At 42.5% G+C, this 17639-nt stretch overlaps 1 protein-coding gene across 1 annotated transcript in view; it reads left to right on the top strand.

Moving 5' to 3' along the window:
* Positions 1-1921: 1921 nt before the first annotated feature.
* The window catches only part of LOC306881489 (B-cell scaffold protein with ankyrin repeats-like), a gene marked incomplete at both ends in the record, with an annotated part of 111428 nt that continues 95710 nt past the window's right edge, over positions 1922-17639 (top strand). The window contains 2 exons of the mRNA XM_079435628.1: positions 1922-2024; positions 10228-10623. Coding sequence (XP_079291754.1) covers positions 1922-2024; positions 10228-10623 — 499 coding nt within the window. The remainder of the gene's footprint in view (positions 2025-10227; positions 10624-17639) is intronic.

Genomic DNA, 17639 nt, shown 5'->3' with positions numbered 1-17639 from the left:
AAGAACAATGAGCAACCAAACAACATCTGACAGGCAAATCATGGATGTGGTCTTGCGAATCCTGTCGCTTCGCTTCTGAAACGCATCTGGTGTGACTGTGCGTTCACACCGCCGCCGGCGAGAGCGTCCAAATTCGCCCTGGCCGCCCTGACTGCGACACTGTAGAAAAGATTTGTGGACTCGCTGACGCTCTGACGTAGATCGTATGCTCGTCTTGTATTTAAAGGAGCCGCAAAGGAAACAAGCAGGTTGATCTTGTGCAGACTGACCACAAGTAGAGTATAAATTAATCTCATGAAATATTTTAAATGTGAAAGTGAGAAATTGATCGATAGAAAGAAGTTAATTGTAGTTACATGTTTGCTAACCAAATAAACCAATTAAAAGCCATTTGTGTGGTGTGGATTTGTGTTCATGGTTAAGTGTGTTATGGAACGTGCTTCCAGACAGGCGGAACAAACACACGGGCAACGGGATATCAAAAGAATAAGAAGTATTTAATAATAAGAGCTTTCATCCAGTAACATCAAATAATAGCAGACAAAATGGCAAGGGTGAACACAGGCTTATAAAGGCAGGTCATCATTAAGGGAGAACAGAAACAGGTGAGGAGCTAATTAACTAATCGGGGAAACTGGGTCAATGGAAAACAAGGCAAAAACAGAACAGACCCGTGACAGTTCGCCCCCTCCCGGAACGGTGCGTCCTCGCACCGAAAAATGCAGACCAACAGAGGAGGGAGGGTGGAGGTTCAGGAGGCGGGCATGGAGTAGGAGGGATCCGGGCAATAGGGAGCAGGAAAAAACAAAAACAGTCCAAAAAATGAGTCCAAGGGGGAGTGGAGGGTGGGAGGAGCCAGGGAGGAGCCCGGAGCAGGGGAAGCCAGATGGCAGTCCAGAGGCCAGCCAGGATGGCGGCCCATGGCGGAGTCGATGGCGGGAGGAGCCATGGTGGGGATGGGACCACCGACACCATGGGGCCGACTGCCAGAGATGACGCCGGTGGAGAAGGAGCCCAGGATGGAGCAGAGCAGCCGCAGAGCCAGGGTGACACGGATGGGCCGGAGGGCCACGGCGGAGCCGGCGGCTCAGGCGAGTGAGGCGGAGGCGGGGATCCCAAGTGACGCGGTGGAGCCGGAGTGACAGAGGACAACGGTGGAGCCAGAGGGAGGGAGGAACCCGACGGAGCCAGAGGAATGGAGGGACGAAACGGAGCTGGAGGAGTGGAGTTCCGTGGAGTAGACAGGGGGACGACTGACCAAGGCGGAGCCGGAGGGACGAGGGAGCCCGGCGGAGCTGGTGGAGTGAGGGGCCACGGTGGAGATGAGGGAGCCACGAGCCAAGGTGGAGCCGATGGATCGGAGGGCCGAGGTGGAGTCCGGGTCTCGCAGGCTGGAGGCGAGGACTGGGGATCCTCCAATCCCGAGGTGGCAGATTGCAGGGAGACCCGAAGCTCAACCGATCCACCGGACATGGCGTGCTGAGGATGAGCTGAGGGGCCTTCCTGATGCAGCTGAGGGAGGACTGAAGGACTGGCTGACTGGTACCGAGGAGGCGGGAGAGGGAGGCTGGGAGGGAACACGGAAGGACTTGAGCTGGACGGAACCAGCGGAGACACAGGAGATTCAGGGCTGGACGGAACCAGCGGCGACGACGGAGATTCAGGGCTGGACGGAACCAGCGGAGACACAGGGGATTCAGAGTGGGGTAATGCCTCCCCAAACCAGTCAATAAGAGTTTCTTCGAAGAGGTCCAACAGTTCCTCAAAATAGCTTCCAGAAACCAGCTGTTGCTCACCCTCAGCGGTGGAAGCGTGGGCTGGGGATTCCTCCATTCCCTCGCTCTCCATTAAGACTCCCACGACGCACGATGTTGCCGGCTCACACACCTGGTCAGTCGCGTCGAGTACGGTTCCCGAGGCAATGAGCTGCTCTGTCACTTCCCGCGGTGACGGCTCTATCCTCGCGGCCGGCTCAGGCTCTGCGACTGTGGTGGGCTCTGGCGAAACCTCCGTGCAGCGAGTTGGTGAGGGCTGGCTGGGCTCTGGATCGGGAGTGGGTCTGGAGCTGTCCTCAGCAGGGCCACCGAAGATAAACAGTCCATTATTTTCCAGCACCCACTCCACGCAAGCGGCGAAATTCTCCCTGGGACCGTTCGCTGGTAGGCGTGCCTTACACTGCTCGCTCAGGTTGGCGATGTAGAACACACAGAGCGAGCGGTCTTCAAAGTGTGTAAGGCGCGCCAGGTTGATGTAGTCCATGGTGTGTTCCACCAGCGAACGGTCCTTCTGCTCCAGGCAAAGGAGTAGGACGGCGGGATCCATACCGGAAGGGAGAGGAAAAAGAAACAAAAATGAGCAAAAAGAAAAACGCCGCAAAAAAAAAAACTGTTTCGGTCTGCTATTCTGTTATGGAACGTGCTTCCAGACAGGCGGAACAAACACACGGGCAACGGGATATCAAAAGAATAAGAGGTATTTAATAATAAGTAACATCAAATAATAGCAGACAAAATGGCAAGGGTGAACACAGGCTTATAAAGGCAGGTCATCATTAAGGGAGAACAGAAACAGGTGAGGAGCTAATTAACTAATCGGGGAAACTGGGTCAATGGAAAACAAGGCAAAAACAGAACAGACTCGTGACAAAGTGCTAGTCTAATTTCAATATTATAGGAGACATTTACTAGCCTTGGTCTTTAATTAACATTAATTTGTGTGCAGCCTACATTGCAAACTGTCCAGATTGAAGTGTAGCCTTAATGCAATTGGTCAAATCGGTGTTGTTTTGAGCAAATAAATTGCATTCCCGCTGAAAAACAAACGTTGTAGCGGGAAAATGTCCCCTATAATTTTTATTTATTTTTGTCCCTGTACACAAACACGTCAAATATTATCGGGAAATCCGCCACAGCAATAATTAATCAATCTTCCATTTTGCTTGGGAACTAATGTGGTCGGGACCAAAGTTTACAAGGCTGCGTTCTCTGAAACCCTCTCAAACGGAGGACTTCTACATTCCGATTGGTTGCCGCCCAACCGCGTCATAGCTCATTACCATAAAGTTGACCTGATTTCAACTCTCCTCGACGCTCTCGCCGGCTCACATTGAAAATGAATGACTTCTGGCCACTTTGACGCTCTCGCCAGCGGCGGTGTGAACGCGCGTGGAGGACGGAACACCTCTTCGGAGCCGTAACGCACCGCAGACGCGTCAGGTGTACAGTAGTCAGGGCACTGATCAGGGAGTCGGTCATTTTAAGGGCTGTCTCAATCGCGAAATCCTTCCAGTGCACAATGCACCGCAAAAACTAGGGAGCCCCGGAGCTCACTACTCCCTTGCCGGAAATAACATCACATTTCTGAAGCATGAAAGATAAACCACACGAGCCAACTCAATAAATAAGACACGCGATAGAAGATTTGAAAAGACAAACAGTTTTTTTTTCAACATAACTCGTCTATTTCAACATAAACACACATCGCTAGACAGGTAATGAACACATTTATTCAACATTTATAATTAAAATTCGGCTGAAAAGTTGTAAGAACATGTAACAGAATGATGTGTTTAAAGAGAATAAAAAATAATATAAAAAGTAGATCTGTCCTGTCTGTTGTTTATTAATTTTAAGCGGTGACGTTCTACTATGTTGTCCGTTGACGTTGTAAGTAATCATGTCACTGGAATTCGAGTAATCACTGTCCCAACGTGCAGTGAGTCAGGAAACTTACCAGTGCCCGAATTCATGTACACGATCGACTGATTCAAGAACTCGGCAGCTAGGGAGCTGATTGAGCCGCACCCATTGTCTGCAAAGAGCCCACAAGGCCCTCTCTCTCTCTCTTTCTCTCTCTTCATTCACTCTCTATTGAATATTTAAAATATTCAAATATGGAATTCAAATATTAAAATATGATATTTGTAAATATAATTTATATTTATTAGCATAAAAACTGCACAGTAAAATAATTAACTTCACTTCCCATATTTAAATAAATATGCATGTAAAAGGTGTGCCTCCTGTGCCTACATGACACGGAAACTAGCAGACCATGGAGAGATTGGAGTGACAAAGTGCTGTTGTTTGATCAAACACCCTCCCCGTCATAGGACAAAGCAGCACACATCAGTACAGAAACAGAGAGATGAGTAATTCATGTAAGTTCACCTTTGTTTCTTTATTGTGTTTGAGTCTTTAAGTTAGCTGTTCTTTTAATTTACCACTGAAACTTTAAAAATATGTTGTAAATGTGTGTTGACTCACAATATGGTTTGTACAGATGGTACATGCTTTACAACTAAAGAGTAAATGTGAAATTTGCTTTAACTGAAGATATTTTAAACTCTGATATAGCTGAAACAAGTATAATTGTTAAAATTAAACAGCTTCACTACTCATTCCCAAATCTAAATGTAATTTGTAAGTAAATTTTAAAAGTTTATTACATTTTAAATTGTATTATATTAAAACAGTGGAATCTAACTATTTTAGATGTCTATGTGAGTTACATAATAGCTAATAGTTAAAGACCTTTATAAAAACATAAAATATAAATAACTTACTTAAAGTCCAGGTGAGCCAGAAGTTGCTGCCGACTTTATTTTATTAGTGACGTATTTCCAGCAGAAACGGAATATTGAATAGAGGGCAGGGTTTTATTTTAGCACTCCTCCTCTCATTCATAGAAACCTAATGGTCAGAGCGGTGTGTTTAAGGATATTCTGTCCAAGCCGTCAAACTGACGTCATCAAAAAGGAACGCCATTCCAGTAAAGTAAATGTTCAGACTTTGAATAAAAATTACCAAGACAAATTTTTTTTCAGTGGATTAACTTGCACGGATTACTTGTTAACATCAAGACTAGCAATGTGCGATAGTAAAGTAAATAAAGTCCATTTTGATTTCATGCCAACTTTAAACTAGGTGACTTAAAAAATAATCAGAAGAAGAAATGTATGAAAATGAGGAAGAAATGGAAAACAAAATGTAAGTGGTGCTTGCCATGGCAAAACTTGGTACTGAGCAGTTGCTAGGTTTTTATGAGTGTTTACAATTGAGCCAACACCCATGTCACCCAAAACTTGTTGCTGAAATATGGCTTGTACATGTTGCTATACGGTTGCTAGGGTTTGGCAAGACAGTTGCCAGGGTGATACTTCCAGAGTGCTTGGCTGCCTGAATTAAATGACCAAATCCTTGTGTCAATATGGGCACTATGGGCCCCAAGGCTTATAAAAGTCACAACAGACCTCTCCTTTATAAGAATTTGACAACCCATTCATGAAGATGTGACAAACAGCGTGGGATGAGTTATGCACTGAAGTTTTGTCTTGAAAAACTAGGCTATAGTGCACCACTAACTAGAACAGAAATCACAATATGATGGAATATTTGACATAATTACAAAGTAAACAATAAACTTAGAATTTAAATGAAACTCTCTTTACATATCAAATCAAGTCACTATTATTTGTATAGCACTTTTAACAATTCAAATTGTGTCAAAGCAGCTTTACATCAGCTTGATATAAAACTGGGTGGATTTATATCAGCTTTACAGTATTTAGACGGGGAAATAGTGTGTCTAAATAGTGTCATTCTCCTCTGGCCAGACAAAATCAGCAGTTTAAATCTAGGCTAAAGCAGAGTGAGAAACAGGGTCTTCACTAGGGATCAGTCTCTGGGGCTCATCTAGCTGTCCTGGTCTCCGCTGACGTTCAGGGCTGTAGAGGCCATCTCTAGGTGCTGATCCACCATCTGATCTGGATACGGACTGGATCCGGGTGGCTGCAGTGACCATCTGATCTGAATACAGTCTGGATCTGGGTGGCTACGATGACCTCGGAATAAGAAAGAAACAGACTAATATTAGCGTAGATGCCATTCTTCTAATGATGTAACAAGTTCATCGGCTGTTTTGGGAAGTGTTCCCGGTTCCGGTTGACCTAATTGATGCAGCCTAACAATCCTTTAACGGATTTGAATGATAGAAATGCAGTTTTACAAATGCTAGAAACATGTTTTTCAAAGGAAAGATTGTTGTCAAAAAGTATGCCTAGGTTCCTAACTGATGACGAAGAATTTACAGAGCAGATATCAAGTATTAGACAGTGATCTAGATTATTACATGCAAAAGTTTTTGGTCCAATAATTAACACCTCTGTCTTTTCAGATTTTAGCAGCAAGAAATTGCTAGTCATCCAGTTTTTGATATCAACTATACATTCCGTTTTGCAAATTGGTATGTTTCATCGGGTCGCGAAGAAATATAGAGCTCATATCATCAGCATAACAGTGAAACAGTGAAGGGTTACATGTAAAGCGTGAAAAGTAAGAGGCCTAGTACTGAGCCTTGAGGTACTCCATACTGCACTTGTGATTGGTATGATACCTCTTTATTCACTGCCACGAACTGATGGAGGTCAGATAAGTACGATTTGAACCATGCCAGTGCACTGCTTCTAATGCCAGGATCATTTTCTAGTCTATTTAAAAGAATGTTGTGGTTGACAGTGTCAAGCGCGGCGCTAAGATCCAGTAGCACTAATAGAGAGATACCACCACGATCAGATGATAAGAGCAGGTCATTTGTAACTCTAATGAGAGCAGTCTCAGTACTGTGATATGGTCTAAAACCTGACTGGAATAATTGTGATGATACTACCTTTTCTAATATCTTTGACAGAAAAGGAGATTCGAGATCAGGCTGTAATTAATTAATTCTTCAAGTTGTGGTTTTTTTAATGAGAGGCTAAATAACAGCCAGTCTGAAGGATTTTGGGACATATCCTAATGACAATGATGAGTTAATAATATTCAGAAGAGGATCTATTACTTCTGGAAGCACCTCTTTTAGGAGCTTAGATGGAACAGGGTCTAACATAAAGGTTCTTGGTTTAGATGATTTAACAAGTTTATACAATTGCAATGCACTGTGAACTAACATGAACAAACAATGAACAACTGTTTTTTATTAACGAAGATTAACCCTTTTAGTGGTGAGTTTAAAATATTCTAGCGGTCCCCCCAGAGTGAGTTTTTTTAAGGCAACCGTTATTTTAGAACATTTCCCCCTACTTCGATGGCGACGCGTCATGCTTGTCATGTGACACACTGCGGCCACAATAACACTGTATGACAGATGGATCACTTTTATTTAGTTTTTTCCTTTTTTATTTAATATATTCACAGACTTGCTTACCGTGTCATGGACAATCTGATATTCCGGTTCACAAATATGTGTAAATGACTGTGTTTTGTAATTTAAACACCTTTTATAAATTATCTTGATCGTGATCTGTAACGTGAGATGGGCGCCGCCATGTTTGTTCACGCTACAGTTCAGAGAGTCCTATCAGTCAGATTTACAGCACGTGAATTCATCAATTTCTCCCGAAATACATGTAAGTAAGTGACCGGTGAACTGGGAGAAGAATAGAGTAAACTTTATAGTTACTTACACTATGTATATCTGATATGAATAAAAGACATCGGCAAATTAAATTTGAATGGATTGTTATTGTTACTTCCATAGACATCTGTGTGTATTTTACAAGCTCTAAATGTATTGTTTTACTAGTACTTATGTGTATTTAAATGTCTGAAACCTAAAATATGCACTATGTGGTTAAGAACACTGTATAGTTGTAATAATATGACAAGCACAGTGCATGTCTCTCTCTGGCTCAGCGCCAGCAAACGCGCGAAACCACAGTTTGAATTTGGCAGTTATGCGACATCACGGAACATTCTAAATCCCATATGTGGGACCATACTCCCAGGGGCACAGAAATAAAAATCCCATATGTGGGACCGTACCGCTCAAAAGGTTAGTAGTTAAATGTAATAAATGCATTGTTCATTCATGTTAATTAATAGATTAACTAATGTTAATAAATGATACCTTATTGTAAAGTGTTACCAATTCATTATACAAATAGATGTATTTGGGACACAAAATGAGATGACAGACAGAGACACTATCTCACCATTTAATTAGCTACATGAAAAAGTAACTGAACATCTTGCACATTGTGCCTAACATCTCCTTTTGTAAGTCATATAGATAAGAAACAAAATAAAGGTAAGTGATACGACGCTTTAGATAAACTATTTTATTCACAACATAATGTCTTAAAATACCTTATAGGTTTATGATAACCAAAACAGTCCTGAGCTAGATCAAGCTTTGATCTCTGCAAACTAAACTGTCACTTTAATGAAAGTATTTTTTCTGACACTAATAAAAATATTTTATCATTAGCTAGCTCCACACTGGAGAGCTGCTTTAGAACAGAAAATCAAGTTGTAATTCTAACTGAAAGCGACACTGACTCTGGTTTTTCATGTTTAATACTGTAAAGCTGTTTGAATTAAGGCTATTGCATAAAGTACTATATAAATAAACATGATGTGACCAGACTTTACTGGAGTAATGTTACGTTACTGAAAAGCAGAGCTCATGCAAACATCCACATCGTTGTAATCAGATGCATTTTTAATTGCTGCTTTCACACTGCTGTCAGTTTTAGTTGTGTTTATTTTGTTAAGGAGAGGAAAGCGCGCAATATATATTTACATATCTAACAACCAAACACTGCTCAAGCTCGGATGAATTTTCTCTGAAGCGCTGTTTGTGTCTTCTTCTCTTGAATTGCATCCAGGAGGTCTGAACTACAGTCTTGCGCTACAGCGCACTCTGGTCAAACCACAGTATTGCAAGCTCTTACATTAGGTCATATAGGATCAAACGACTACTCGACAACAAAAAATATTTGTCGACAAATCATTGCAGCCCTAAAGTAGTTCATAAAGTCATTACTACTGTGCTGCTGGGTAATGTCTGCACCTGCTGATGTTGTATTTTTTGTTAATTTAGCCACTGTATTGAATACATACTTGGAGTTGTGTTTTTCTTCTTCTAAAAGAGACGTAAAGTAAGCAGATCTAGCAGTTTTTAAGGCTTTCCTGTAGGAGAGAGTATTTTCTCGCCAAGCAATACGAAATACCTCTAATTTAGTTTTTCTGCAGCTGCACTCCATTTTCCGGACTGCTCTCTTTAGGGCCTGAGTGTGCTCATTATTCCAAGGTGTTGGACTCTTTTCCTTAATCTTCCTTAAGCGTAAAGGAGCAATCGTATCTAACGTGCTAGAAAAGAGAGAGTCCATAGTTTCTGTTACATTATCAAGTTGTTCTGAGCTATTGGATATGCTGAGCAACTGAGATAAGTCAGGAAGATTATTTTATAAAGCAGTCTTTTGTGGTAGAAGTGATGGTTCTACCTTATTTGTAGCAAGGAGTCTTTACAGCTTTAGCTTATATGGAATATACACAAAACTAGATAATGATCTAAGATATCATCGCTCTCCTTTATCAATCACACATAATTCAACTCATCAGCTCATCAGTAGCATCTCCAAGACTTGAAATGGGTGTGTCAGACTAAGGAGACATGCAAAATGTGCAGTATTGGGAAGGCTCCAGGAACGTGTTTGGGATCCCCTGATCTACAGTATGATTTCGACAATGAGTAGATCCTGACATGTGTTGTTTAACACCAATAGAGTTTAGAATGTCTTTAAATGCTGATCTCAACTAATCTTTTTCATTATCAACATGGATATTAAAATCACCAACAATTAGGACTTTATCTGCAGCCAGCAATAACTCAGAGAGAAAATCAGCAAATTCTTTAATAAAGTCTGTATGGTGCCCTGGTGGCCTGTGTACATTAGCCAGTACAAACATCACAGGGGATTTATCATTAACACCTGTTTCTTTGGATAATGTTATATGAAGCAGCATTACTTCAAACTAATTATACTTGAAACCTGACCTCTCAGAAATACTGAAAATATTGCTATAAATTGTAGCAACACCTCCCCCTTTACCTTTTGTACGCGGCTAATGTTTGTAACAGTAATCTTGGGCGGTAGACTCGTTTAAAGTAATGTAGCCATCTGGTTTTAGCCAGGTTTCTGTCAAACAAAGCACATCTAGTTTATGGTCAGTGATCGTATCATTTACAAAAAGTGCTTTTGTAGAAATGGATATAATATTCAATAAGCCAAGCTTTATCATTTGTCTATCTGTATTATATCTGTTTTTTATTTGTTGAACATCAATTAAATTGTTACTCTTACTTTGGTTTGGATGTTTTCTGTATTGTGTACACATGTACATATGTAACAAAACTAGAGAAATATTGATAATTTACCATTTTCAGCTAAAGATCTCCTGATCATCTATGAGGCAGAGGCTGAGCAGTGGGCATCGTACCTGCACTTCCATCTGGCAGGCCCCATTCCTGAGGCTGGCATCTCTTGTTATGACATTGCCTTGGTGACCAGTCGCCAGGATGACTTCCTGCGACTTGGTGGATACAAATGTAAGCTGCTTATCCTGTCGCGTGGCATGCTGGAGGGGCTATGCCAGCTCCGGCGGTTCTTTCTGGCTCGTGTATTGCGACCAGAGACCAGTGTGGTGATTCTCTTGTGTGGAGTAGAAAGCTTGGATCCTCTGCTAGAGCTGGTTCCACTGGAGGGTGAGCAGTGTCTTCAAATCTCCAGCGAGCAGGAGCCCCAGGACTATCAACTGGCTGTGGCAGAGATTGTACACAAAGGTAAGAAAGTTTTGGAATTGGATTGGCAACAAAAAGAATGTAGATTTGATCCCCAATATTTTACTAATATAACTGTTTGAATATTTACATAACATTTAGCATATTTACATAAAAGTTTTAGTAACACTGTATTTCCTTATAGTTTTTTTAAAATACATATTTATACAATTTCATTCTAAATGTATGTATGCAATTGTACTCTTTATACATTATACATTTATAATTTATTCAAATTTTATTTATACTTTTAGCATTTACACAAAATATATTTTTTAGAGTGAAAAAATTAAAACCCACAAAGTGCATTTTGTAATATATTTGACATTTGAAAGTTAAAACTATGTGTGTGTGTGTGTGTGTGTGTGTGTGTGCTCACAATCATGTACCATGATGAGAACAAGCATTTTTCTTACTTCTACCTCTGGAATTTTCCATTGATTCTGAATCTATAGTAGTTAAAAATGAGATAGAATTTGTTTTGGGTATAACAGGCAGTCTTTGTTCTGATTAATCAATTGTTTGTTCCAGCGCAAATAATTTTGGCTGAAGGCAAAGTTTCATAACTTGTTTATTGTCTATATTTTTAGACCCAACCAACAAATGCATTGACCAGCGGGAAATCTCCATAACCTTTGAAAGGATACTACAACAAAGATATCACTTGGAGATTCAAACTAATGTTTTATTATGAATATGAGATTGACCTGAAGAACGAATGCTTTATCAGATACAGTTAATCATACTTGCACAGTCAATCCCTCTCATAATATTCTACGCCAGGGGTGTCCAAACCTGCTCCTGGAGGGCCAGTATCCTGGCCCGATGGCATTAAAATAAAAATTTCATGACATTAATTTATTTTTTTTTTTTTTAATTAAACTGTACACACATTTTTGTGTTCTGAATTAGGTAACCCTATTGGCTGAAAGAAGTAGTTCTGCACACATTTTTTAAGACACTCTTTGGTTGCTGCTTATTTATTTACATAACTATGTCGTCGAGCTGTTGTATAAACTGTGTTAGTGTTTTTATGTGGCATGTTAGTGTTTTTCATTTTGTGGCATTCAGAAACCCTGATGTACAAGGAGGTCCAATTTAACAATAGTAAGAGTAAGACATATAGTGAATTGTCCGAGAAAGCTCACAGTGATCATTTAAATTTTTGCAGGTCTATCCTAGCAGTGTTAACCCCCCATGCAGAAGCTGCATTGTGACAAGTAGCTTTTTTTTTTTTTACAGGTTAAGTAACACCGGGGGAAGTTTAATCAGGTTTACATTTTGCTACTGCTTGGTGGTCATGTAGACTAATTATAGAATAGTGCGAGGAAAGAACCCGGCACACGTGAGACTTCATTATCTTTACCCATGACTTGACAGCCAATTACCATCGTCCCTTAACTACATCACAATCTGAAGTTATTTTGCAAATAGTCGACTGGACACTAGCACAGACAGCCCAGTGCTGTTTCATGTGCATTTTTACTTCTGTCTAGCTAAACCAATTTGGACAACCTGTTTGACAGATTCTGAAAGTTCAAACACTGAGAGTTGATTTAAACTGCCTTTATTGCTATGAATTACAGGGTGTGTTACACACAGTTTGTTACTTGGCAGATGTAAGTACTTATGGTGTCTACCCAATAGCAGTGCATCATGAACCATGAACAGTTTGTTGTTAATTCTGCAGCAGTGCAAAATTTTCCACATGTTGCCATGAGGAAACGGTGCATTGTATTACCATTTGTTGAAGAAGCCGTGAGTGAAATTATAGTGTATCTGCTACAATAATTTGATTTATATTATTTTATCAAACAAGGGTTTCCTGTGTCAGGTATAATGTAGAGACAAGAGTTTCACTGGATTTAAATCATACACAGCTACTTGAATCTCCATCTCAAAAATCAGCTATTTAAGTAAAATACAAATGACCTCAGAAAGAGTGGTTAGTTTCACCTGTAGTTTTGCATACCATTTACTCTACAAATATAGTCTTAATAATTGTTCAGATTATAATGACAGCAAAGCAGTGGTGTATCCATTTTCTGTTCTTTCAGCAGTAATTCAGGTATAGTTTGATGTAATGAAAAGAGCTGCTTTGCTGATGGATGCTTCAGCACAGGGCAAACAGTATGCAAATACATTCACTTCCTCATGCGTCAAACTCAGTACTTATCACTGAATATGTAAATCTTGATATCTGGGAGTAATTTACTATGCTGTGAAAACAGTCTCTTTTATTATGAGAAAAAGGTTTTCTTTAGCAGTTCTTATTGTAATGTAGCAGGCAGAGAAGGCAGACAGAAACATGGATCTAAGTGCAGAAATTTAATAAATTATACCAAACAACAAACAGCAGCAGAGCACACACAAGCAACATGTAACACTTGTTTTTAGATTCATTTAAAAATGACAGTAGCTCTAGTAACAAATGGCTCTGAAAAATTACCAGTAATATTTATATAAATGTCAACACTATTAAACATTAAATAAAATTTATTTTGACTTTAAACTTGGAATAAGGAATTTCACAATGTACCTGCAGGTTTTCAGTGGTTAGTCAATCAAGTGTTATTTTATGGATTTTACAGGGTTTATTTAAAGTGGTAATTCACCTAAAAAAGAAGAAAAAAAAAAGAAAGTCATCATATTCTCACAAGCATGCTGTTCTAAATTCATATGCCTTTCTTTTGTGGAACATACAAATAACACACACATATATATACACACACACACACTGTATTTGTTTGTTTCGTTCTTTTAATGACTTTTATTAATATTGTTTGATGTGGAGATTTTCCTTATATCTTCCTTGAAGAAATTTAAAGAAGAGGAAATGGAGAAAATGGGAGTAATCTTTTTATTGACTTTAATTCACTTGCGTACGTGCTTGTTCGAATCACCTCTGGACTCGGCAAGTATTCAGTATTCCCGGGAGTTTCTTTTACAATGGTACAAGCATGAAGCAAACTGTGGAACATGTGTTTCCCGATCTTTTAATATAATTTTTTAAATCTTACTATACGTGTATTTTATAATATTTATTAATTCATATATAACTATTCATCATCTTGGCTCACCCTAAAATGTGTAAACTACTACAGTAGAGATTGGAAAAAATGGTCATGCAAAACAAAACTTTGGTTTAAGATTCCTTGACCAACATTACAAGATGTCTTCAAGAAGGGAGAGAAAAAAAAAAAAAAAAAAAAAAAAAAAAAACGAGACAAGAGACGTGCGGATCCATTTTGCAAGTTGTATTATACAGAGACGTGGTCAAAACACAGGCAGGGTCAAAACACCAGCAAACATGTATGGCACAGACGAGAAACAAGAATAATCCAAACCAGGCACGAGTCAGTCCACAGTGAATGTTATCCAGAGGGCTTGACAAGAGGGGCAATCCAGAAACATGAGCAATAGTCCAAGTGAAGAACAAACAGAGTCAAAATGGCGAGACAATGATAGATCCAGGAAACACAGGCTAGAAAATCAGAAACCGGTTCCGTATCGCAGCTAACACTAGGAGAGTGCAATACGCAGAACAGTACTCGGCGATCTGTAGAAGGAAGTCCATGGTTTATGTAGGGTGTGTGATAATTCTCAGGTGTGAGCGTGTGATAAGTGAAATGGCCGCTGGGAAATGTAGTCTGGGGTAAATGTGAAACAGTCTGTGCAATGTGAAAGTCAATGTGATGGAGGAGTGACCTCTGGTGGCGAGCAAACGGAAGTCCATGGACCTGATTCATGACACACTGCATGTGGGAATATTTTTCCATAATTTCTGCTTCCTTTGGCTGGCATCTTAGGCTACTTTAATTAGTTTTCTCCTAGTCAGTGTAATAGTGTCACAGAGTTGTGCACATTGTTACATTTGGAAACTATATGCTATGTTAACAGAAACCAAAAATATATTTTATAAACAATAAAGGGGGGCTTGCGCAACACACAACATTCATCTTACCTTTTAACAATAGTAAAAAAAACAAAACAAACATGATTATTGATAGGAAACTAAACCCTGAACTAGTGTTATCAAAAGTAACGACTGCGATACCATTTGGTACTGAAATGTTAAAATCACCCGTTTCCCACTAACATTTGAGCACTGTTGAGCAGATTCTTATACAGCGCTGATTGGTGGATCCTATGTGCAGATATATTAGGGATGCGCTGATGGTGATGGATCTGTTAATAGACGCAGCTTTCAAACACTTCCATGTGCTTCTGTGTGAGTGCTCGGTGAAGAGGGTGAAGCGATGATCATTGTAGGCAGTCACAGTCATATCTGTTGAGCATGGTATCTGTTGTGAACACAATGACCAATCAGTGCTGTTCAAAAATCTGCTTAACAGCGCTAAAATGTCTGTGGGAAATGGATGTTATTAAAATTTCGGTACCGAATGGTATTGCAGTCAGTACTTTTGACAACACTACTCTGACCATTTGACTTATTTAAGCAAAAACATTCCCGCGTGCCCGAAAATGGGTGTCCAACAGCGCTGACCTGGGGGCTAAGGTTTCAGACCCATGCTTAATATCTGTCCGGTCAGCGCTGAAATCTACCCCTAGTTTCTCAAACCCGCCACCGATCGTGGCCAAAGCAAGCCCACCTGAGTTCCGGCTGGTTCCGCCCAGCTCTTCTTCGTCTCCGCTGGTTCTGTCCTGGAGGCTGGAGCAGGCCAGGCCAGGGAGGAGATAAGGGAAGCCTCCAGGGCGGATCTGGAGACTCGGGAGACCATGGCGGATCAGGAGACTCAACACGCCATGGCGGATCGGGGAGCTTTGTGGCCTTGGCCTTTGGCCTGACCACACAGACACAGAGGCTATATGGGGCCCCCCCCCCAAATTTCTTTGGGAACGTTCCCCTCTGGCGGCCATTCTGGAGGAGCAGGTTCATGGGAACGCTCAGGAGGAGCGGACCCTTGGGGGCGCTCTGGAGGGCGCTCTGGAGGAGCGGACTCTTGGGGGCGCACGGGAGGCATGGAGACGAAGGAGAGCTGGACGGGACCAGCGGAGACGAAGAAGAGCTGGACGGGACCAGCGGAGACACAGGAGGGCGCTCTCGCGGCGCGGACACTTGAGGATCAGGAACGGCACTCCTGGCCGTGACTGGAGAACAGGATTCACGGGGATCGGGATCGGCACTCCTGGCCGTGACTTGAGAACAGGATTCTCGGGGATTCAGGATCGGCTCTCCTGGCCGTGACTTGGGAACTGGATTCTCGGGATCGGCTCTCCTGGCCGTGACTTGGGAACTGGATTCGGGATCGGCTCTCCTGGCCGTGACTTGAGAACTGGATTCTCTGGATTCGGGATCAGCACTCCTGAAAGTGGCTTGAGAACTGGATTCAGGATCGGCACTCCTGGCCGTGGCTTGAGAACTGGATTCTCTGGATTCGGGATCAGCACTCCTGAAAGTGGCTTGAGAACTGGATTCGGGATCGGCTCTCCTGGTCGTGGCTTGGGAACTGGATTCTCGGGATTCGGGATCGGCTCTCCTGGCCGTGGCTTGAGGACTGGATTCTCGGGATTCGGGATCGGCTTTCCTGGCCGTGACTTGAGGACTGGATTCTCGGGATTCGGGATCGGCTCTCCTGGCCGTGGCTTGAGAACTGGATTCGGGATAGGCTCTCCTGGCCGTGGCTTGAGAACTGGATTCGGGATAGGCTCTCCTGGCCGTGACTAGAGAACTGGATTCTCGGGATCGGCAGTCCTGGCCGTGGCTTGAGAACTGGATTCGGGATCGGCACTCCTGGCCGTGGCTTGAGAACTGGATTCGGGATCAGCACTCCTGGCCGTGGCTTGAGAACTGGATTCTCGGGATTCGGGATCGGCACTCCTGGCCGTGGCTTGAGAACTGGATTCTCGGGATTCGGGATCGGCACTCCTGGCCGTGGCTTGAGAACTGGATTCTCGGGGATCGGGATCGGCACTCCTGGCCGTGGCTTGAGAACTGGATTCTCGGGGGCGCTCTGAAAGCGCGGATTCAGAAGGGCGCTCATGTAGCGCGGAGCTGGACGGAACCAGCGGAGACGAAGGATAGCTGGGCGGAACCAGCGGACACGAAGAAGAGCTGGGCGGAACCAGCGGGAACTCAGGTGGGCTTGCTTTGGCCACGATCGGTGGCGGGTTTGAGAAACTAGGGGTAGATTTCCAGCGCCGTTGGACACCCATTTTCGGGCACGCGGGAATGCCGCGGACCGCGGCGGCCGTACCCGCTTGGTCACGATCTGGCTTGAGTGGGACTTCAAAATGGTGGTTCGCTCTACTGGGGTAGATTTGGAGATTGGAGTGGTTGGATGGCTCTCGACTGTCGCGCCTACGGTGAAGGGAGAGTCGGCCAATAACAGCACCTGGTTTATAAATTGTGCAAGCGAGGCATGGTTTGTGACAGCTGGTGATCGGAATAAAGATAATCGTTTAGGCCAGTCCAGAATATGACCTTTAACGTCCCATCGTTCCACCGCACCCGAGCAGCGAGTTGGAGGAATTCCTCAACATACTCTTCAATGGAGCGATCTTCTTGGGCGATGGAGAGTAGGGCTGATTCCGGATCAAAAGTGGGATTCATCTTTTTAACGGTGTTGGTCCGATCTTCTGTCACAGATGCAGCCGGACACAAAAGGTAAGTGATAACAAAGTGAAGGTGCAGGAGATCGTGATGAGAGGTGAGTACTATATCTTGAGGCTTGATGTCTGAGAGTCAGGCAACTGAACTGATACTGTCCTTTTGCTTCACAGGTTGACGGAGCGAGACAGATGAAGAGAGCCGGAGTCAGATGAGGTAATTCCCAACTGAGACGAGTCTGCAGACAGGGGAGACAACAGGACAGAGAACAGAAGGTAAGTCTAAGAGGTAAGTAATCAGAAGGTATACTCATCGGCTTGTGGTGCGTTGTAGAGGAGTCCACGTTGAAGCAACGAGATCGGACGCTGAAGTGATTGTGGTGAGTGCTTTTATAGTGCTCTTGATGAGAGTGATGATGAGGTGCAGGTGCGCGTGATTAAGAATGCAG

This window comes from Barbus barbus, assembly GCF_936440315.1.
Source record: "Barbus barbus genome assembly, chromosome: 2".
Taxonomy (NCBI): domain Eukaryota; kingdom Metazoa; phylum Chordata; class Actinopteri; order Cypriniformes; family Cyprinidae; genus Barbus; species Barbus barbus.
The sequence above is the reverse complement of the archived record's forward strand: the minus strand, read 5'-3'. Positions and strand labels throughout refer to the sequence as shown.